The sequence below is a fragment of the Calliphora vicina genome, chromosome 3, assembly GCF_958450345.1.
Source record: "Calliphora vicina chromosome 3, idCalVici1.1, whole genome shotgun sequence".
Classification (NCBI taxonomy): domain Eukaryota; kingdom Metazoa; phylum Arthropoda; class Insecta; order Diptera; family Calliphoridae; genus Calliphora; species Calliphora vicina.
Genome location: NC_088782.1, coordinates 63,494,720 through 63,518,062, shown reverse-complemented (window position 1 = coordinate 63,518,062; position 23,343 = coordinate 63,494,720). Strand labels below are relative to the sequence as shown.

At 29.9% G+C, this 23,343-nt stretch overlaps 1 protein-coding gene and 3 long non-coding RNA genes across 4 annotated transcripts; 1 reads left to right on the top strand and 3 right to left on the bottom strand.

Annotated features, from left to right (window-relative positions):
- The first annotated feature begins 1,811 nt into the window (after positions 1–1,811).
- LOC135955500 (uncharacterized) lies at positions 1,812–2,231 on the top strand. Its single transcript, XM_065505850.1, has one exon. The coding sequence runs from the start codon at positions 1,812–1,814 to the stop codon at positions 2,229–2,231; it is 420 nt and encodes a 139-aa protein (XP_065361922.1).
- Positions 2,232–3,275: 1,044 nt separating this feature from the next.
- LOC135953649 (uncharacterized) lies at positions 3,276–3,627 on the bottom strand. Its single transcript, XR_010576225.1, has 2 exons — positions 3,489–3,627; positions 3,276–3,430 (listed from the first exon to the last, which is right to left on the bottom strand). It is a non-coding gene; the product is annotated as an uncharacterized LOC135953649 (long non-coding RNA).
- Positions 3,628–4,524: 897 nt separating this feature from the next.
- Positions 4,525–5,025, bottom strand: LOC135955966 (uncharacterized). Its single transcript, XR_010576319.1, has 2 exons — positions 4,896–5,025; positions 4,525–4,679 (listed from the first exon to the last, which is right to left on the bottom strand). It is a non-coding gene; the product is annotated as an uncharacterized LOC135955966 (long non-coding RNA).
- An 11,207-nt stretch (positions 5,026–16,232) lies between these two features.
- On the bottom strand, positions 16,233–16,571 carry LOC135956046 (uncharacterized). The gene is made up of 2 exons (XR_010576332.1): positions 16,445–16,571; positions 16,233–16,388 (listed from the first exon to the last, which is right to left on the bottom strand). It is a non-coding gene; the product is annotated as an uncharacterized LOC135956046 (long non-coding RNA).
- Positions 16,572–23,343: the final 6,772 nt, after the last annotated feature.

The following is a 23,343-nucleotide window of genomic DNA, read 5'->3' as shown; positions in this document are numbered from 1 at the left end:
TTCGACTTATAACTCAGACAGTTTTTGTCCGATTTCTAATTGTGTAACGTGCTTGTTAAGAAAACTGATTACGCTTTAAATTACATGAATTTATTGATAAATTTGTAAGTTATAGGTATTGTTTTTGTTAAGAATATCTGAAAACAAAACAAAATTGATCAACTTTTTTAAATTTAGTCGCTTTTCATTGATGATTTTGATATGAAAGCTTATAAAAATTTATATCAAAGTATAAAGAAAATTTAGTTCTTAACAAGACATGGTTTTAGTTTTTCGAATCGGATGAAAACTGTAAATGTTATTTTCATTAATACGTTTTTTAGTGTTTTCTCCCCCAGCGCATATGAAGAAAAACAAAAAACTATACGAAAAATAAAATTTGTAAAAATTTTTAATTTACAAGGTAAATTTTTTGAAAATTTTTCGAAAAAGTTTAATTACTTTTGCAAAAATAAACCGATTTTAATAAGTAATGTCACGTTTTTGTGTAAATAAAATTGTCTTTAAAACTCTGTGCAAAAAAAAAATGGTTTTCATAGAAAAAATTTAAAATAACTATTGTTGAATTTGAAAAATTACGAAAAAACTGTAAACTTTTTATAAAAACTTAAACAATTTCTTGAAATATACATTTTATGCCTACATAAAAGGAAATCTTAAATCTTTGTCAATCCATAGTTGTTTAAAATTTTGAAATCGCTCTACAAATATGTGAGTTAGAGGTACTAAAGTACTGCGACCAACCCTAAAACAGTTTTTTCAAAATAACTCAACATTTTGAGGGTATTTCAAAATCATTGAAAAAGGTTTTAGTATGTCCTCACCTAGGCCTATTAGGTCACTTTTCAAGTTTTGACAAAAAGTGTCATTTTGTAGCAGAGTGTAATCATTATAAACTGATGTTTGTTGATTGGCAGTGGCTGGGAATCGAACCCAGGCCACAAATACCATATCATGCTTAATGATCAAACGCACTAACCAATTAAGCCACAGCACCTTCGTGGTATAGCTAAAGAATTTCAATTAAATAATATTCCAAAGAAAAGTGAAGTAAGAAAATGGGCAGCGGAAGAGTTGAAGAAACCTATCTGAGCTGTTAGAACAACGAGATGGACATTATTGTCGCATTAGCCATTCAATGTCTCCTACGAAGCGAAGAATGTATTGAGGAGCTTCTGGTAAGCCTGGTCAGCCGCCAACTTTAACCGCATCCTTTGAATATGGCTTAAATAAAACGCAACTCAACCCGAACTTACTCTACATTAGAGTGGGTCAATTTTTTTTTCTCGACAAAGCGGTTATCAATATCGTACATGGATTTATTGATGAAAATCTGTTGAAAAAATGTTTCGTCAACAATTTATTTGTCCAAGTATTGGCGAGAAATGCAACATATGTAGAAATTGGTCCGCAATCGATTATTTTCTATTTTATTTACATATGTACAGTGCCGAATTTAAGTATTGGCACAGGATGCTCATTGTACTTTAAGGTCGATTTAAAGGCCATATTGTTGACATTTTTAATAAAAATATATATTTATCAGATAGATTGATGAATTTCCTACAAAATACCACCAACTTCTTTTCAACAATTTTGCAATATTATTAAAAAATAATAAAAATACGAAAAATTCCGTAGAACAAAACTATTGGCACACTTAACCAGATTCATCAAATTTTATCGATCTATCCACTTTTTTTTTCTTTGAAAATGCGATTTTATCTTCTTTTATTTAACAGTTTTCGTTTCTAAAACTGTTAATGTCAATTTGTAAAAAATGAACACAATAATTATCAATTTTGCTGAAAATGGCTAACAAAAAAAAAAAGGAAACAACAGAATCTGAGCGCAAAATCATCCTTCACTTGCACAATCAAGGAAAATCATATGCTGATATTGTAGAGATTATGGAAAGAAGCCGTTTTATAATTTGGAGTATCGTGCAACGTTTTAAGGCAACGTCAACACTTGAAAGTGCTAAACATACAGGTCGTCCTAGATTCTTAAGTGAGCGTAAATACAGCCATATAATCAAAAAGGTCAAGTTATGTCCAAAAATATCTCCAACACAGGTTGCTGCAGAGATTAAGGAAGAGTTTGGGAAAGAAGTTCACGCAGCAAGAGCCAGAAGAGTGCTCCAAAAGACAAACTATAGTTGTCGTATTGCTAGGCGTAAACCATTTATTTCATCTGTGAACCAAAAGAAGCGTTTAGAATATGCCGTTTAGGAATTTACGTAAGCCATATGATTTTTAGCACCAAGTGCTATTCTCCGATGCAAACAAATTTAATATTTTTCGCTCTGATGGCCGTCAAACGGTATAGAAAAAAAACCAATAAAGAGCTGGAAAAACAAAATATTGCTTCAATAGTAAATTATGGTGCTGGAGAGGTAATTGTGTGGGGTTGGAGAGCTGGTGTTCATTGACGAAATAATGGACAAAGTGAAATATAAGGATACACCTCAGGAAAAGTGCAGAAAAGTTAAATTTACAATTTTCTTTCACTTTTCAACATGACAAGGATCCCAAACATACGGCCTATACTGGACGTATGTGGCTTTCATACAATATTTCGCATGTCCTACCACACCCTCCACAATCTCCGGATCGCAAACCAATAGAGCATCTGTGGGAAGAGCTAGATAAGCGAGTGAAAAAGGCATTAGTTGAAGAATGGCAAAGTATTGGGTCAGATATCACAAACAAGTTGGTGGATTCATGCCTAAACTACTCGAGGCAGTTATAAAACGAAAGTCACTTGAAACTAAATATTAAATTATGCAATATTGCTTCCAAAATCAAATGTTTTTTAGCTTTTAATGAAGTGTGCCAATAATTTTGTTCATTGAAATGCAGTACTTTTTATGTTGTTTTGTTATTAATAAATAATGGTATTAAATAGTTGAAATGAAGTTGGTTATATTTTGTAGGAAATTCATCAATCTATCTGATAAATATATTTTTTTATTAAAAATCTCTACTGTACGGCCTTTAAATCGTCCTTAAATTACAATGAGCATCCTGTGCCAATACTTAAGTTCGGGACTTTTAAATTATAAACGCACAATTTAAATTTTCTTTAATATTTATTTCTGACACAAACATTTTCTTTAATTTATTTCTATATTTGATATTCCGAAATTGTTAATATAATTTACAATTTACCAACGTGTTAATAAAAAAAATTGTTATAAATTTTTAAACAGTATCTTAAAAAAACTATCAGAGCCCTTCTCTTAATTGTATTCTTCTATTTAAAAAGACTTAATATTAATTTTTAAATATTTTGTAATTACTACATTTTAATTCAATAATTTGTGTAAAATTCAAAATGTTTAATTCCATGTAATTAATCTTAATCCATCCATCCATTTGGGTTAACGAAAATGTATAATGCCAGTGTTATCGAAGTTAGTCATATTATTCTGAAAAAATTTATTAATTGAAATCAAATACATTAAACTAGAAAAAATTTATACTTACAGTTTTTTGATCACCAAATACTACATCATGTACACCACTACATGCAATACATGCAATAGATGCAACCACAATGAATAATTGTAATAATTTCATATTTTTTTTATTCAACTTAGAATAACCTTTTCCGCTATGAGCTTTATTGGAATATTTCGAATACTATAGCTTCTAATTTTTGTTCACATCTTTTATATACAAGTTAGTTCATCCTACACCACATAAGATATTATTAGTTTGTGATAAGTTTGGTAACGATCAAATGTATTGATCGTTAACCAAGGTTTGTCTTCCATATACGGCGAATGAATAACCAAAATATTACATCCAAGTTCTTATAAAAAATCCATTTCCAATGATGAACACAAAATCTTATCCTGTTAAATTTGTGTGTTTATCGCTTGCAATAATTAAACGCTAAGGGCTCGATATGGTCGGTATTGCTTGTAAATAGTATGGAAATATCAACATGATTCATAATATAATAGGCGAATAATTTGTATTTTTATAATGGGATTTTGACCACAAATATGTTGAAATTCCAGTTGGTTTTTTAGAATCCATATAAATTACTAATGGGTTTTTTAATTCCTTTACCATAAGCTGTTTAACATATTAGATATGATTAATGTGATTTAAAGAGTACATTTTTTTTTAAATTATGTGAACAACTTTTATTGTTTGTGACTTTAAATTATTTCATAACTGTGAGGCTTTAATTTACTGCATTTACGAACGCACTCTTTATCTCGAAACCTAAATATTTCAGACATTTATGAATATTAAAGGGGTTTTCAGGTTTATGCCTAATATGAACCGATTCAAAATAATTTGTGTAGGGTAATAATTCAAAATTATTAATAAGGATTATTTATATTCATCAAAATTACTTTCCTGACTTACTAATGATCCCATGATTAAAACTGTATCTTAAACAAATTATCAGCACCCATCTCTTATTAAAATATAGCCATTTTTATCCTGTTTTATCACAAAGAATGTCGAAATATTTATGATTTCTTCAATTTTAATAGACTTAATATTAATTTTTAAATATTTTGTAATTACTACGTTTTATTTCAATAATTTGTGTAAAATTCAAAATGTTTAATTTCATGTAATTAATCTTAATCCATCCATTCATTTGGGTCAATGTACAGACATAAAACCAGAGTTTTGGATGCCATTCAATAGATTCTGAAAAAAATTATTAATGCATAATTTTTACATTTATTTTGTTATAAAGTATCAAATATTTATTTGATTTTTATTTTTTATATTTCCTATAGCTTTAATTTGATTTAGAATTTCTTTAGCTGAGACTTATCGTACTCCATTTGATTTTTCTGAATGAGAATCTGAATTAGCAACAATATGCATTTAAGGGTTAAACTCAAAAAAATTTACACTTACACCATCTGGAGCACCCAATACACCGGCAGCAATACCTGCAACCACAATGAATAATTGTAATAGTTTCATATTTGTTTAATTAAATTCGTATAACTTTTTCCGCAATAAACTTTATTGCAATAGTTTTGAATACTGTAAGTTCTAATTGTTTTTCACATCTTTTATATACAAGTTAGTTCACCCTACATTACATTAGATATTATTAGTTTGTAATAATATCTGTAACGCTCAAATGTATTGCCCATTAACCAAAGTCCAGTGAAACCCAAAATATTACATCCAAATTATTAAGCCTCTTTATTGGAGAAGGGACTGCAATAAAGAACTTATAAAAATCATTGGAAATGCAACAGAAAATCTTATCCTGTAACGCAAGAGCTCGATATGGTCGAGATTGCTTGTAAATAGTAAGGAAATATCAACATGATTCATAATATAATAGGTGAATAATTTGTATTAATATAATGTAATTGTAACCACAAATATGTTGAAGTTCAAATTGGTTTTATATAAACTACTAGCTATAACCCGGTGTGCTTCGCTATCTATCTAAAATTAGTTTCTAACATAATAAAAAAAGTATATTATTTCTTATTTTCTAACCATAATATGAATTGTAATAAAATAGAAAAGTTTAGAACAAATAATACTTGTATTTGATGTTTACTACTGTATATACAATTTTTTATTATTAATTATTTGTTGTTAATTTGTTTTCCCACTCCCGAAAATGCAAATGAAAGCTGTCTATGTGAAAAACATGGATTTTCTAGATTTAGTCCGCAAACTTACCAAGAATGACCTTGAGCTTTATCAATTGTCACTGCAAATGCTAAGCAAATAGGAAACTGCAAACTACTAAAATCAAATAGCATTTCCGAAGTTATCATGACAATACGTGGCAGCAAAACAGCTGTCCCTTTATACTTCAAAGTTATAATGATCACCTCGATTAGATTGTTCATTAATTTCTTTACTGTAAGTCGAGTGCCATTACAAAGTCGTGGTGTCTTAAAGTAATTCTTAGTTTAGCATCATATGAAGTACAAATACGCAAACAATCATACAAACAAATATACATTCACTTTTATATATATACACAGAGAAAACAGATTCGTGATAGCAACCGAATTTGTTGCCAATCGAATGATTCGGTTGCACACATTGCAGTTTTCAGTGCTATCAACAGAAAGTCAGTTGATAGAGAAGAATTTCGGTTGAAGCAACAAAACTTTTGTTATCCCTTCTAAAATTTTGTAGCCACTACTGTAAAATTCGGTTAATAAGGTAGAATCATTCGACTGGCAACAAATTCGGTTGCTATCACGAATCTGTTTTCTCTGTGTATAGAAGATTTTCAAATGTTTAAAAACGTTAACATTTACTTAATATTGTTGGTAGTCCACGTATTTCTGTCCTAATTTGTCACATCTACGGAAGGTGCCACGACTTCTATTGCTAGTTTGTCCATTTTTGGCCTAAATAAGTAATTCATACAAAATGTTAAGGCTTTACATACTACAATTATACAAGTAGATATGAATTACAGTATTTAATTTGCATATAGGGTGCACGCCCATTATTGATAGTCCGCCCATTCTTGTCCTACTGATGGTAGGATAACCGTACAAAATATATGGAACCAATCTCTTATATGGGAAGTGCCACGCCCCTCTGTGGCTACTACTCCCATATTTCGCCTCAAATATTTATAAAAACGGTGGAATTGCTCATGTAAAAATACATACAGGAACATGTAAACATTTAAAACAGCCGTTTAGCCGTGAAAAAAAAAATAAACATACAAAACCATATTATTTTTTAAATTTTTTTTTTTTTTGTTATTCCATGTCCTCCTTAGACAAATTACATACGACAAATTACAATCAAAAAAGTGTATGTAGCGGTAGCAGTAGCATTTGTCTTTTTTCGTTTTCTTGTTTTTTTTTTTAAACTACTGCTACCTTCAAAATATAAATTCTTAACAGAGCAGTAGTAATAAAACATGAATTGTAAATGGAGTAGTAGCATAAAAATACAAATCATTGCTACTGCTCTATATCGAGTTTTAATTTTTAAGGTAGCAAAAGTAGCAGTTGATGCAGCAGTTAAGGTAGCAATAAAAGTAGTCAAAAAAGAAAGTAAAAAAAAAAGAAATTGACAGAATTAAACACTGTGTGTTGTTTTTGTTTTGAGGGAGTTTGAAAGAATTATTCGATTTTATTCGTCTCAGATGTTCGTGCTGCTAACAGAAAGATCGTGTTTTCTGTGTGTATAACAAAAAAACCGAACTTTTGTTTACAACACGACCAACTTACACAAATATACATTCACAACAACAACACATAATATACTTTTTGGCTGAAGATTTTTATTTTTGACTTATTTTATTGCTACCTCAACTGCTACTTAGCTGCTACTTCAACTGCTACTTAACTGCTACTTCTTCTACTACCTCAACTGCTACTTCTATTACTACTAAATTTTAAAAGTAGCAGAATTAATAAAAAAAACTAATGACTGCTACATCAAGACTTTTTCTTTTTTAAGGAAGCAATAGAAAATAAATTACTCTGCTACTTTTAAAATTTTCTTTTATTAGTACTACTACAACTACTGCTACCAAAATGTGAAGGTAGCAGTAGTAGTAGTAATTATTGACTCCGAGTTTTTATTAATTTTTTAACTAGACTACTTGTGTTTTTTCGTTGCTACTGCTACTTGTAGTCTAGTTTTTTAAACACTGTTTAATTGTTTCTCTTATTTATTTACAACAACAAATTGGACAAACACGCATTGCTTTGTTTACTTTTTAGCTTAAGGTTCACATGTACACGTTTTTGCATATGTGTTAGTAACATCTTTAAATGCTTATAGCTCCTAAAAAAACTGAACCGATTTCAATAATTCTGCACTTCTGTGAATAAATCCCTTTAAAATGGTATATTTCTTGCCCAAATTGAATGTATAATGTGAGCGTAAAAGGGGTCTAAAGAAATCGACTTGCCGATTAATATTATGATTTGCTTACCTTTGTTTTAATTGGGTTAAAAATCCAACAACGAAGTTGATGCAATTATTTCTTGTACTTTATTTTTTCGAATTTTACCTGAGTTTTTTTATTTTTCGAATTCATGACCAAGAATACACCTGTACATAATTCGTCGTATAATACATCTATATTTTCGTTATCCAATATCTTTTTTTAAGAAAGTTAATTAATAGAGTTATTTCTTTTTAAATAACAAAACATATTTTTGTTTCATTTATATTTTTATGTTGATCAAAAATGCTTGAAATTTCTAAAAAGAGCTATTTCTAGCACTAAAAGTGCAAAATTGGCAACACTGGATATGACTAATATGATTTATGATTTTTCGAAGTAAGAAAGTATGGTCGGTCAAGCCCGACCATATAATACCCTACACCAAGTAAGTGAGTAAAAATATTTTTCTTTTAATATCATCAATAATTTATATTCGTGAGTGGTTTTCGGAAGAGGGCCTTATATGAAAGCCTTATATGGACCGATCACCATAAAATTAGGTCGTGTGATTTATGTCTATATATATAAGCGGGTCTATATGGGTGCTATGACTAATTATGGACCGATCGTAACAAAATTTGGTGGCATGAATTTTGTATATATAAAACTTATTTGGAGCGGAATTTGTGGAGATACCTGTATAAATTAAACATTTATGACCGATAAAGTCCAATTTCGGGAGGACATTTGTATGGGGGCTAGGTGAAATAATGGGCCGATTTCAGCCAGTTTCAATAGGCTTGGTCCTTGAGCCGAAAAAATAATATGTTTCAAATTTCATCGAAATATCTTCAAAATTGCGACCTGTACTCTGCGCACAAGGTTTACTTTGACAGCCAGCCAGCCAGCCGACCAGACGGACGGACATCGCTTAATCGACTCAGAAAGTGATTCTAAGTCGATCGGTATACTTTAAGGTGGGTGTTAGACCAATATTTTTGGGTGTTATAAACATCTGCACAAACGCATAATACCCTCCCCACTATGGTGGTGGCATTCCTTGTATAAATACAAGGAATAACTCTTTCATTCACTCACTCATTCACCGACTCATCAGTGAGTGGTTGAGTGAGTGAATGAATGAGTCAGGCCTTGTATTTTATACCCTCCACCACCACAAGTGGTGAATGAGGTTATATTTAAGTTTGTCATTCCGTGTGTAACATTGAGAAATATTCATCTGAGACCCAACAAAGTATATATGATCAATAATACCTTATGAAATTCTAAGTCGATTGAGCTATGTCCGTCTGTCAATATGTCTGTGTAAAACACCCTCACGTCCAAAATGGACAAATCAAATTGATAGACTTGCAAGAAAAAATGTTTATTGTTCTCCTAAGCAGTTTGGTATTGAAAATCAGCAAATTCGGTTCAGTGGAACCAGAGTTACGAACCAAAATGTGAGACAACCTAACAACCAATTGCATAAATGTCTTATTAATATCGCTATAAAGTTTAAATTCGTCATAAATAGTCCCAATATATACCAAAATCGCTGTACCCAATTCTATGAAGATCGGCCAATAATTGGTTATAGCTCCCATATAAGGACCACTTCCGAAAAACACATTAACCTACATAAACATCTGAAAAATATCAATATCAAAACAAAATTTCACACAGATCCGTAATTTATATTTAGAAATTATACTACAGGATTTTGTGAATATCGGTCCATATTTGACCATAGCCCCCATATAAGGTCCACTTCAAAAAATTAATTAAGTACTCATAAATCTCTTATAAATACCTTTACCATGCTAAAATTCGACAAAAATAATACTCATATACATTAGTGTGTCCCAAAAAAAGTTTTTTTTCTTATGTTCATGGGTGCTCAAGCATAATTTGAATGCTTATAATGTATAGTATTTTTGAGATTTTTTTCAGATTTTTCGGAAGAGGTTTAGAGGTCGCTCAAGTCGAGTTTTTGCCAAAAATCGTGTATGTCGGCCTTTTTTTGAGTTTTATTCATAACTTTGTCAAGACCCACGATTTTCATTACTTAAGAACTTTCACTTCTAAAAAATACTTTTTAATAATTTATTTACAAGAAAGGCTTTATTTAGCGAAGCCGCCTGCCGCGTTCTATGGAGAAGAAAGTCCCTAAGAGCGGCCGTAGGACGCCACGCAGAAAAACTTTAATTACAAAGACAAGTTTTTTGCTCTCACTAGCATGGCGAGCAACTATTCGGTATCGCAGAAAAATATATTTCTTATTGGCGTTTAAAAGTTGACAGTTTAAAAGAAAAATGTTCATGCTTTATTTTTGTGTGCAAACATTTTTAGTTTTTGTAATGAATTGGCTCATTAAGGTGCCCTACATTACAAATCTTAGAAATTTTTCCATAGATTTTGTAAATAAGGCTTTATAACTTTTAAAATTTTTATGAAAATGAAAAAAACTAACAATGCAGTTTGAAAGATCAATTAATTCTTAATAATTTAGAGACAACGATTTTTGAATTTGCTTTTACCGTTCCTGAATTATATAAAGCAAACGAAAACTTTTATGTACACAAAATGATTTATATACCCTACACCACCGTAGCGTAATCAAACTACAAGTCGCAATTTCAAAAATAAAATTTGGTACAAGCTTTTCTATTGCAACATGGAAGAAGCATATTGAATTTGGATGTAATCGGTCCATTATTTCTACTAGCCCCCATACGATTGCCCTATCTAAAAATAGATAAGCTCTCATAAATATCTTAGTTATAAAGATATCTAAACCAAATTGAGCAAAAATAAGTTTTATATAAGCTAAACTCACGCCTACCAAATTTTGTGAGGATCGGTCCATAATTAGTCATAGCTCCCATATAAGGTATACTTCCGAAAATCACTTTAACTAGCATAAATCTCTTAAAAATATTCGTATTCAAATAAAATTCAATCCAAATATGTTATATATATACAAAAGTCATGTCACCAAATTGTATAACGATCGGTCAATAATTAGGCATAGCTCCCATACAAAGCCCAATTCCGAAAATCATTTTAAAGAGCACAAATCTCTTAAAAATGTTGGTACATTTTAAAAGGGTGGCATGTCACAGTGTCCATTGACATAATGTCCATGGACATTATGACACCCCATAAAGTGACATTATGTCCATGGACATTATGTCATTTCGGTAGTGTCATAATGTCCATGGACACTATGTCACTTTGCTTATGGATATTATGACACTTTTGAAAGTGTCATAATGTCCAAATTTTGTCCAGAAAAACTAATTTTTATAAAATTTTTTATCCAGTAACAGTTTATATTTTCATATATTAGAAAACTTCATGTAGCGAATCCGCCTGCCGCGTTCCATGGAGGAGAAAGCCCCTAAAAGCGGCCGCAGGCCGCCAATAAGAAATATATTTTTCTGCGATACCGAATAGTTGCTCGCCATGCTAGTGAGAGCAAAAAACTTTCTTCTCCATAGAACGCGGCAGGCGGCTTCGCTAAATAAAGCCTTTCTTGTAAATAAATTATTAAAAAGTATTTTTTTGAAGTGAAAGTTCTTAAATTTTTTATTGAACTCTCTTTTTTTGTCAAATTTATTCCTAAATTCATATTTATATTTTACATTACCCATTTTAACACTTTAACACTTTTACTTTTTTAAACTTTAAATTTGTGACGTCTGAACTCCACAAAATTCAGATAACAGATAACTAAAAATCGCAGCTATCGTCTTATTACTACTAGAAGTTAAATTAAAACATAAATACTTAAATTATTTTTTAAATATCATGGACATTATGTCACTCCAAAAGTGTCATTATGTCCATGGACTTTACGACACTTTACACATGGACATTATGACACTACCAAAATGACATAATGTCCATGGACATAATGTCATCTTTTGGAGTGACAATGGACACTGTGACATGCCACCTTTTAAAAGAAAATTGTTGTCCCTAAATTATTAAGATTTAATTGATCTTTCAAACTGCAATGTTAGTTTTTTAATTTTCATAAAAATTTTAAAAGTTATAAAGTTATAAATATTTATGGAAAAATTTCGAAAAATTGTAATGTAGGGCACCTGAGCCAATTCATTGCAAAAACTAAAAATGTTTGCACACAAAAATAAAGCATGGACATTTTTCTTTTAAACTGTGTCCTCAAAAGTAATGAAATTCATGGGCCTTGACAAAGTTATGAATAAAACTCAAAAAAAGCCGACATACACGATTTTTGGCAAAAACTCGACTTGAGCGACCTCTAAACCTCTTCCGAAAAATCTGAAAAAAATCTCAAAAATACTATACATTATAAGCATTCAAATTATGCTTGAGCCCCAACAAAACAATTTTTTTGGGACCCCCTAATATACATATATATGACTACCAAATTTTATGCAGATTGGCCGAAAATTGGTCATAGCTCCCCTATAAGGCCTATTTCCGAAAATGATATTAACCTTAAAAAATATTCAAAACATATCGATATCAAAATGAAATTACGCACAGATCAGTAATTTGTATCCAGTAATCATACTTCTGCATTTTGTGAATAAGTTTGTCATTCCCTTTGTAATATCTACATTTTTCATTTCCGACCCTATAAAGTATATATATTTTGGATCCTTATAGATAGCGGAGTCGATTAAGCCATGTCCGTCTGTCTATCTGTTGAAATCTATTTTCTGAAGACCAAAGATATCTTCGGAATCCAAACCTTCAATAATTCTGTCAGACATGCTTTCGAGAATTTTGCTATTTAAAATCAGCAAAATCGGTCCACAAATGGCTGAGATATGAGGAAAAAACCAAGACAACCTCGATTTTTGACCTATATCTGGATTACTAAGACATTAATATAGACAATATGGATATCTAATGATAGATATATAAGACCATAGTAAGTTGGACCTACAATGGGTCAAAATCGGAAAAACAAATTTTTAACCCGAATTTTTTTTTCACAAAAAAAAAAATTTGAAAAAACAATACTCTGTTTGTTCACTTGAGGTTAAAAGGGAAAAATGTTGATCCAAACGTATTAACTAATTATTAAGTATATAAATTGTTAAATTTCATACGTTCTAATAGGAATTTCAATTATAAATTGCTGAATTAGATAAAATTGTTTGTACATTTGAAATAAAATATCTAGTCTTACTAATAATTGTTATATTATTTCAGTTGTTATACCATCATATTTAGGTGGAGGGTATTTATATATAGTACTGTTACTTGTTTTTTTCCAAAACGGGACAAATGACGTCCCGATATTCTACTGTAAAACTGGTCTGTCCCGACGAAAACTGGACGGTTGGCATGTCTATGAGGAAGAGATGCCCTTGAGATGGGAGTTTCAGCAGGACAATAGTCAGAAGCACTACTCAAAATTGGCAAAAGACTGGTTTGCTGTATTTATATTCATAAAAGTAAATTTCCTGTCTTACTAACTATCAAATGATCAAAACAGTATCTTAAAAAAATTATCTTAATTAAGGCACCATTTTAATTCGTTTTACCGCAACGTGCTTCGTGCAGGAAATCATAATATTAATAGGCAAGTCGATTTCTTTAGACCCCTTTTACGCTCACATTATACATTCAATTTGGGCAATAAATATACCATTTTAAAGGGATTTATTCACAGAAGTGCAGAATATATATTTTATTGCAATCGGTTCGGTTTTTTAGGAGTTATAAGCGTATAAAGATGTTACTAACACATATGCAAAAACATGTGCATGTGAACCTTAAGCTAAAATGTAAACAAAGCAAAGCGTGTTTGTCCAATTTGTTGTTGTAAATAAATAAGAGAAACAAATAAACCGTATTGATTTCGCTCTATTTTAAGTGAGAATTGTTATAGAAAAGAAAGAAGAAGACTTTAGTAATTCAAAGTCAATTAAAAAACTATATTTTGAATGTGTTTTTTTGTTTTGTTTTCTAACTCCCATATGCATAAACAATTTTTAAATTTATCAAAGGTTTATAAAACAAAATTTCCATTCAAAATTTGTTTTATAAACCTTTGACAAATTTAAAAACTGTTAATGTATATGGGGGTAAATACTTCATACGAATCAATTTCTTATCACGGCATGAAGTTCAATAAAAAATGGGACGGGTTGGAACAAATGGTGAATCACCTCCCATACAAATTAAATGGTTATTTATAAATATTTTGTGAACTATAATTGCAAGATTCTCCAAACTTAGTCTAAATGGCTCATTTATAATTTTGCATAGTTTCGCTGAAATTGTTCGGGATTGGAATAGTGGGCGTGGCCCTATACAAAGTAAATAATTAATTTCGAATATCTGTAGAACTATAATTGTAAAAGTGTTTAAACTTTTTACGAATTAATTTCTTATTACTGTGCGGAGTTTATCTGAATATAGACGGAATTGGATTAGAGGGCGTAGAACCTCCCATACAGAGTAAATATTGATTTCGAATATCTGGGGAACCAAATGGGATGGGTCGGAAAAGGAGTTATTCAAACTTTGTCCGCATAGCTCTCTTACAATTTTACAGAGATTGTCTGAAAATGGTCGGGATTGCAGTAGTTGTCGTGGCACAATGTAAATAATTAATTTTGAATATCTCGAGAATTATAATTCTAAAAATATTTAAACTCTGTATCAATCAATTTATTACCATTCTACGGAGGTTAGCTAAAAACGAATTTATTCCTGATCCCTGTACGAAGTTTAGCTAAGCGTGATCGGCGTAGTAGAAATGACACCTCCCTTATAAAGAAAGTTAAAGTAAAGCGAATTTACTTTGAAAACACACTTTAAGGCACTTAGATGATGTTTATTCGAAAAGCGTCTCTGATAAACTCACTCACGACTGCAACCTCTGCCACTATTTATAACACTGCATTACCATCTAGAAAGCTCTTTAACTGTCAAAGTTCGAATATTCTAGATCATACGTCATCTGTGGTGTACTTTCTACAATGTTCTTTAACTGAATATTCGAATACAGCGTTGCCAACTTACGATCAAATCAACAATGCCCACAGATATGTTACAGTCTGTCATTACAGCACTGTTATTTGAAAGCATTATGCTACTTTTAAATCAGCCCTTAAAATCGTTATATTTGAATTCAAGTACAATTTCGTAACAATATTTTTTAATTTTACTAGGGTAGGGGTAGCGAAGTGCACCGGGTTATGCTAGTATTAATGAATTCTTCTATTTAAAAAGCCTTAATATTAATTTTTAAATATTTTGTAATTACTACATTTTATTTCAATAATTTGTGTAAAATTCAAAGTGTTTAATTCATTGTAATTAATCTTAATCCATCCATCCATTTGGGTCAACGAAACTGTATACTGCCATTGTTATGGAAATTAATCATATTATTCTGAAAAAATGTATTAATTGAAATCAAATACATTAAACTAGAAAAAATTTATACTTACTGTTTTTTGATCACCAAATACTATATCATGTATACCACTACATGCAATACATGCAATAGATGCAACCACAATGAATAATTGTAATAATTTCATATTTTTTTTTATTCAACTTCGAATAAACTTTTCAGCTATGAGCTTTATTGGAATATTTCGAATACTATAGCTTCTAATTTTTGTTCACATCTTTTATATACAAGTTAGTTCACCCTACACTACATTAGATATTATGAGTTTGTGATAAGTTTGGTAACGATCAAATGTATTGTTCATTAACCAAGGTTTGTCTTCCATATACATAAGGCGAATGCATACATCCAAGTTCTTATAAAAAATCCATTTCCAATGATGAACAGAAAATCTTATCCTGTAAAATCTGTGTTGAATCGCTTGCAATAATTTAACGCTAAGGGCTTGATATAGTCGGGATTGCTTGTAAATAGTATGGGAATATCAACATGATTCAAAATATAATAAGTGAATAATTTATATTTGTATAATGGGATTTTGACCACAAATATGTTGAAATTCCAGTTGGTTTTTTAGAATCCATATAAATTACTAATGGTTTTTTTTACATCCTCTACCACAAGCTTTTTAAAATATTAGATATGATTAATGTGATTTAAAGAGCAAATTTTTATTTTTTGAAAACCTATTACTGGTTGTGACTTTATATTATTTAATAACTATGATGCACAAATTTACTGCATTTATGAATGCACCCTTTATCTCGAAACCTAAATATGTCAGACATTTATGAGTATTAAAAAGTGTTTTATATATATGCTTAGTATGGAGGCTACGCTCAGTTATGGTCCCATCCATTACTGCAACGTGCGACGTGTCGAAATATTTATGAATTCTTCTATTTTAAAAGGCTTAATATTAATTTTTAAATATTTTGTAATTACTACATTTTATTTCAATAATTTGTGTAAAATTCCAAATGTTTCAATTTATTGTAATTACTTTTAATCCATCCATTCATTTGGGTCAATGTACAGACATAAAACCAGAGTTTTGGATGCCATTCAATAGATTCTGAAAAATTTTAATTAAATTTAAATTAATTTCAACTCAAATAGATTTACACTTACACCATTTGGAGCACCCATAACACCAGCAGCAATACCTGCAACCACAATGAATAATTGTAATAGTTTCATATTTCTTTAATTAAATTCGTATAACTTTTTCCGCTATAAACTTTATTGCAATAGTTTTGAATACTGTAAGTTCTAATTTTTTTTCACATCTTTTATATACAAGTTAGTTCACCCTACACCTCATTAGATATTATTGGTTTGTGATAATGTTTGTAACGTTCCAATGTATTGGACATAGAGATGCTAATCGGTACTGATTTTTGAAAATCCCGGTGTTCGGGATTTTCGGGAAATCTTAAATCCCGAAAATTATAAGAAATAAACGTACATAATTATGTCTTTAGAATTGAAATTAAATTTTTATTAGTCACTAAAAAGCATAAAATACTAAGAAATTTTCCCCAAGAAACCATAGGTCTTAAATTAAATCCTATCTTGCGCATTTCGTTGTTTATCCAATGATATTTCAGTATGAATTTTTTTTAATAGTTTTTTTTACTGGATAAAAGACAAAATGCGCAAGATAGGATTTGATTTTAGACCTATGGTTTCTTGGGGAAACTTTCTTATAATTTTCCGTAGATTGCGTTTTTGCTATACGATTTTTTATTTTTGATCGTCCTTACAAATCGACCCAGCCTAATGTACAGTACCTTAGTAAAAAAAAATAGTGTTTTTATTTTAAAAAGAAAACGGAATTAAAAAAATTAAAAATCTCGGGCTTCGGGATTTAGAAAATCCCGTAAACCCCGGAATTTTCGGGAACGGGATTCCCCGTTTGGCATCTCTAATTGGACATTGACCAAAGTTTGGCTTCCATATAAGGCCAGTGAAAGCCAATATATTACATCCAAGTTATTAAGCCTCTTTATCGGATCCTTGAAATACTTGAAAATTAAACAGAAAATCGTATTCTTTAAAATTTGTATTTTATCGCTTGCAATAATAAGTTAACGCTAAGAGCTCGATATGGTCGGCATTGCTTGTAAATAGTATGGAAATATCAACATGATTCATAATATAATAAGTGAATAATTTGTATTAATATAATGCGATTTTAACCACTAAGATGTTGAAATTCCAGTTGGGTTTATAGAAACTATAAAACTGTATAAACTACTAATAGTGTTTATACCCTCCTCCAATAAAACTGGTGAATGAGGGTAAATAATAGGGTATTCATACGATTCATACTAATGATCGTTCGATTAATCGAATAGTTTCTTACGAATAATTTAAAAATTGCCATTTTCGAATAACGAATAATTCGAACAATTTTATGTAGAACTAGCATGCAACCCGCTACTTCGTTAGCGAAAAAATTTGGAAATAACAAAACAACTACGTAAATTATTTTAAAATGTTTATTATAGAAATTTTAATTATTGCGTAAAGTAAATACACCTTACAATTGTTTGTAGTCCATGATATTTTGAAGTATTAAAGCATCTCAAAACTGCTTGCGTAATTGAAAATTCATAATAATAATTGCAAATATTAATAGTAGATAGATAAAGATATACTAATTTAATAATGTGTGTGAAGTTAAATTTCGAAATTTATAACCCTAGACACAAACCAGTTGAGTTAACAGAGTTATGTTTAAAAGTTTACATGACACCGTTAAACATTGTAAATCAAGGAAAGTGTATTCAAAATGGAATAATAACCACACGGTTGAACCTAATGTACCACTAATGATTGAAACGGGAACTAATCTCCCGTTTTTTCCAAATACTAAGTCAAATCATAAATGTCAAACATAGTTTTATACTTTTGCGGAATTTTTAAAATTTAATTATTATGGATGGACGAATCTAAATTCATGGAAAACGGGAGAAGATGGGCAGATGGAACTTGCTGGAATTTATAGCCAAGGTGTTTTTCTATCATAACCCATGGTCATAACCCTTAACAGTGCGAGTTTTGATAGAGAAATTAAAATTTTTCGGAAATTTAAATTTCTTGGGAGGATGATCTAAATTTCTTGGAAATGGGAGAAGATGGGCGGAGGAATCTTGCTGGAATATTTAGGTAGGGTGTTGGTCTATCATGGTCCGTGGTCATAACCTTTAACAGTGCGAGTTCTGCTAGAGAAATTTAAATTTTTCGAAAATTTAAATTTTTTTGAGGATGATTCTAAATTCTTTTATAACGGGAGAAGATGGGCAGAAGGAACTTGCTTGAATTTATAGCCAAGGTGTTTTTCTATCATAACCCATGGTCATAACCCTTAACAGTGCAAGTTTTGGGAGGAAGAATTTAAATTTTTTGGAAATGGTAGAAGATGGGCGGATGAATCTTGCTGGAATATTTAGGTTGGGTGTTGGTTTATCATGGTCCGTGGCATAACCGTTAACAGTGCGAGTTCTGATAAAGAAATTTAAATTTTTCGAAAATTTAAATTTTGTTTGAGGATGAATCTAAATTTCTTGGAAATGGGAGAAGATGGTCTATCATGGTCCGTGGTCATAACCTTTAACAGTGCGAGTTCTGATAGAGAAATTTAAATGTTTCGAAAATTTAAATTTTTTGGAGGATGAATCTAAAATCCTGTATAACGGGAGAAGATGGGAAAATTAAATTTTTCGAAAATTAAAATGTTTTTGGAGGATGAATCTAAATTTGTTGGAAATGGGAGAAGATAGGTGGAATGAACTTGCTGGTATTTATAGATAAACTGTCCCACTATGATAATCTGTGGTCATAATATTTAACAGAGCGAGTTTTGATAATAATTTTTTAATTTTGACCAAAATCAAAATTTAATATACTTGGGAGGCTGAATCCGAATTCTAGGAAAACGGGAAAAGATGGGCGGATGGAACATGATGGAATTTATACATAGGCTGTTAGTCTACCATCGTCCATGGTCATAACCTTTAACAGTGCGAGTTGGAGAATGAATCTAAATTTCTTGGAAATGGGAGAAGATTGGCAGATGAATCTTGTGGGATTCTGCATTTATTCTATAATTCAAAAATATATTTGAAAAAGCACAAAATATTTTTCTGATCTTCTTAGGAAAATTAATTTCAACTAACAGTCGTACATACACTCAGATGGACAAATAAGTGTTCACCAATTACCAATAAATATTCTTACTTTAATCATATATGTATATTTACAACTGTCTCAATTTACATCCATTGTTTAAGCCAAAATAAAAATTACAGCCAGAAGATAGATAATAAATAGTAGTAGTAATTGGTTTTTAAGTCTCATAGAAACTCACATTCTAACTTTTAGAATTTTCTATGTTTATGAAAATCAAAAATACTATTAAATAACTGTTAGTTCAAACGTCATTTCGGAAATGCTAAATCGCTTTTCAAGGTATCTCGTCTTCGATTCGTATGGTACCCAATTTGCCTTTTTTTTGACAAATCCTGCTGCTTGCAAACGTTTTGCTTCTTGAGTATCTCCCTATGATATTGCAAGCTCATGTTGAGTTTGACAACAACATTCACGGATTAATGCCTCCAAATCTTGGTTTTCAAATTGTTTGCTTGTCCTGGGCCTTCCGTTTCAAAATCATCACTTCTGAACATGCACCATCTCTTGCACGTTGAAACCGATGGAACACGTTCACCATAAGCTTTGGTGATCTATGTGTACTTCTGCGGCACGTTTTTCAAATGAAAGAAGTAAAGCTAAACTTTCCACATATGACGCTTTGTTGGCACAAAATTCGACAAAAAAAACTTTGTTGTTTACACATAATGTTCAATAACTAAGCGAGGATGAATGACAGATATATACCCTTTAGAGTGATATAAAAGTTATTAAAAATTAAAAAAGGGGTTCAAAAGATACGCCACCTATAGCAAATCCCACATTTTTGAGTCATATACCCAATAGTTGAAATCAAATTTCAGTAAAAATATTTTTTTTAACACACTTTCAACATATTTGGGGTATTCAAACGGTCTGATTGTCCTAATATATTATGATAGTTTAAACAAATTGTTGTTGTGCTTCAAAAAAGGTGTTATTTTATGACAAAACAATGAACATAGTTCAAAAAGTCTTATTAGTTTAGAACATTATTGTTTGAAACACAACAAAAATTGTTTAAACTATCATAATATATTAGGACATTATGACAATAAGGACATTATGACAATATGACCTAAGTAATAGCATATCATTTTTTAAAATTTTAAAAATTGTGGTGTGAATGTATGTACATATACATTTTATTTACACGATAAAAACGTAATAAAACTTAATGAAGATTAATATATATATATGGAATATGAAATTAAAAAACTTACATTTCTAAGTAACGTAGAATTTTTTCTTTTAATTGAATTTATAAAATTTGAGCACTTATTATTACACAACTATTTTTTTTCAAATGAGTTGACGGTTATATGTAAATAGTGTTGTCTATTCATCGAAATAAAAATATTTAAATAAATGTTTGTGTAAACGATTTTATTTAAGCGAAAATTTATTTGTTATTATCTAAAAAAATGTTTTTTTTTATAAAGCGTGCAATTTGTATGAAGAATACTGGTAATAAGGTTTTAAACTTGAATTTTTTTCATACAAAATTTGTTCAACGTTTGGAAGCGTAAGCAATTTGTATGAAGAATACTGGGAAAAAAGTTTAAAACTTATTTCCATAGAATTTTATTTTAACGTTTGTCGTTGCGTTTTATAAAATGAGGCCCTAAATTTGTTTTATAATCTTTTGATAAATTGAATATGAATAAGGTTTTAATCATAGAGACACATATTGCGTAAATTCTGTTTTTTAAATTTATAAAAAGTTTCTAATACTACATTTGAGTGAGATATAAGTTGATTTTATAAACTTGATAAATAGAGTATAAATAATGATTTACTCATAGATACACATAGTGCTTTACATTTTAATTTTTTTAGGGTCTAATTTTATAAAACGAAACGACAAACGTTAAAATAAAATTCTTTGGAAATAAGTTTTAAACTTTTTTCCCAGTATTCTTCATACAAATTGCTTACGCTTCCAAACGTTTTGTTTTATAAAATGAGGACCTTAATTTACTGAAATTGTTATTAAATTTTGCGAGAACAAAATTCTTATTTTAGCGAATAGGAATAAACACGTGATTTTTTCTTGAGAAATGCTTTAATGAATATATTTTTATGAATATTTTTTGTTTTGTTTCACATTTCAACAAAATAATTTGTTTTGTAGTTTTTTATCAAATAAAACTATAACATTTCAAATAGCATTAAACCAACTATATTTACAACACTGTTATTAATATTTTCCCTCATAAATTCCCATATACATTTCATATAACTGTATGTTGAATAAATTTTAAATTTATTGAATAAGGTGAAAATAATAATTTTTACAAAAAAGGTTAAGGTTTGTGTCTGTACTATTGGAATTTTCAACACCATTAGAATTCAACTAATGGTGAATAGGGTGAAAAACTATATATTTTAAAATAAAATTAGTATTCTAAACATGAAAATAAACATTCTGGTGTAGGCTAAGGGTTTAGACTACTGAACTGTAGCCGAACTACATCGGTTCGAATCTCAGTGGTGGCAAAACAATTTTATTGAAAAAAAAAAATAAAACTACTTGAATAGAATAGTAGAAATGAATTTCAAAAAAGTACCAATATAAGTGTACTGAAATTTGGCCCTTTTTACCCATTTGTATTTGACTTCCGAATAGCATGTTGTGGATTCTTTTTTGTGTGGTTGGAAGAATATTTTATCTTTTTTTATTTTTAAATTGAATAAATAATATCAAATCTCCGTTTTTATCCCGTTTTTTGTCCCCCGTGAAGAAATAATTTTCAAAAAAGTACCTAGTAATACGTACTATTTGAAAATAATAGTTCATGGAATTGTTAGTGAGAAAATACATTTTGATAAAAAAGTACCAAAAAAGAAAACAATTTTGAGGCCTTAGGAATTCGAATTTCAAAAAAGTACCAAAAAGATTTCTAGTTTTTATTGATCTGAGCCAGATACATTCAATATAATATTTCTATGTTTATTTATGTAGGAGATATACATGTTAACAGAGGGTTCTACGGGGACTATTTTTACCCCATATGGCCACTTGAATTTTGAATTTCAAAAAAGTACCAAACACCTGTCGGCTCTTTTTTTGATTACAGGCGGACGCATTTAAAATATTATTTCTAAGTTTATTTGTTTTGGAGATATAGAGGTACAGGTTTTACCCGTTTTTGCCCCATTTGTCCCCCTTAACGACCGAATTTCCAAAAATCCCTTCTTAGTGGATCTACATATTGTAAAAGGAACCCATTACCCGAATTTCAAGTTTCTAGCTTTAGCGGTTTGGGCTGTGCGATGATGAATGAATCAGTCAGTCAGTCAGTCAGTCACGTTACTCTTTTATATATATAGATAATCGAATAAATGTTCATATATTTTTAAATTTATTAAATTGCTTAAAATTTTTCATAATTTCAAATTTAAATAAGTAATAATGACTCACAAAAATTGTATTGTTTCTGAAATTCGACAAATAACAAAATACAAAGGGACTTTCGATCACTGTACTTGAGTGTTCCAATAGCTCCTTCTATAAATATATAAATATTACTGCAAGAAGTTACAATTCTAAAAACATATCTTTCAAAATTTTTAACTTAGGACTTGAACCAATGAAAATAAAAGGTACGGAATAAAATATTAGTTATTTAGCTGGCGAAATATTAGAAGAATCGCAATTAATAATCAAAATATTAACTTAGATTAAAGTGGAGTTGAATGTCATGGAGAATGTGATTTTGAAATGGTCGTCGAAAATGATGTTGAGGATGACATTTATAAAGATTACATTGAAATAGATGAAGGCCATGATTTTAAAATATATGTTTTGCAAAATATTTAATAAATCGAATGAT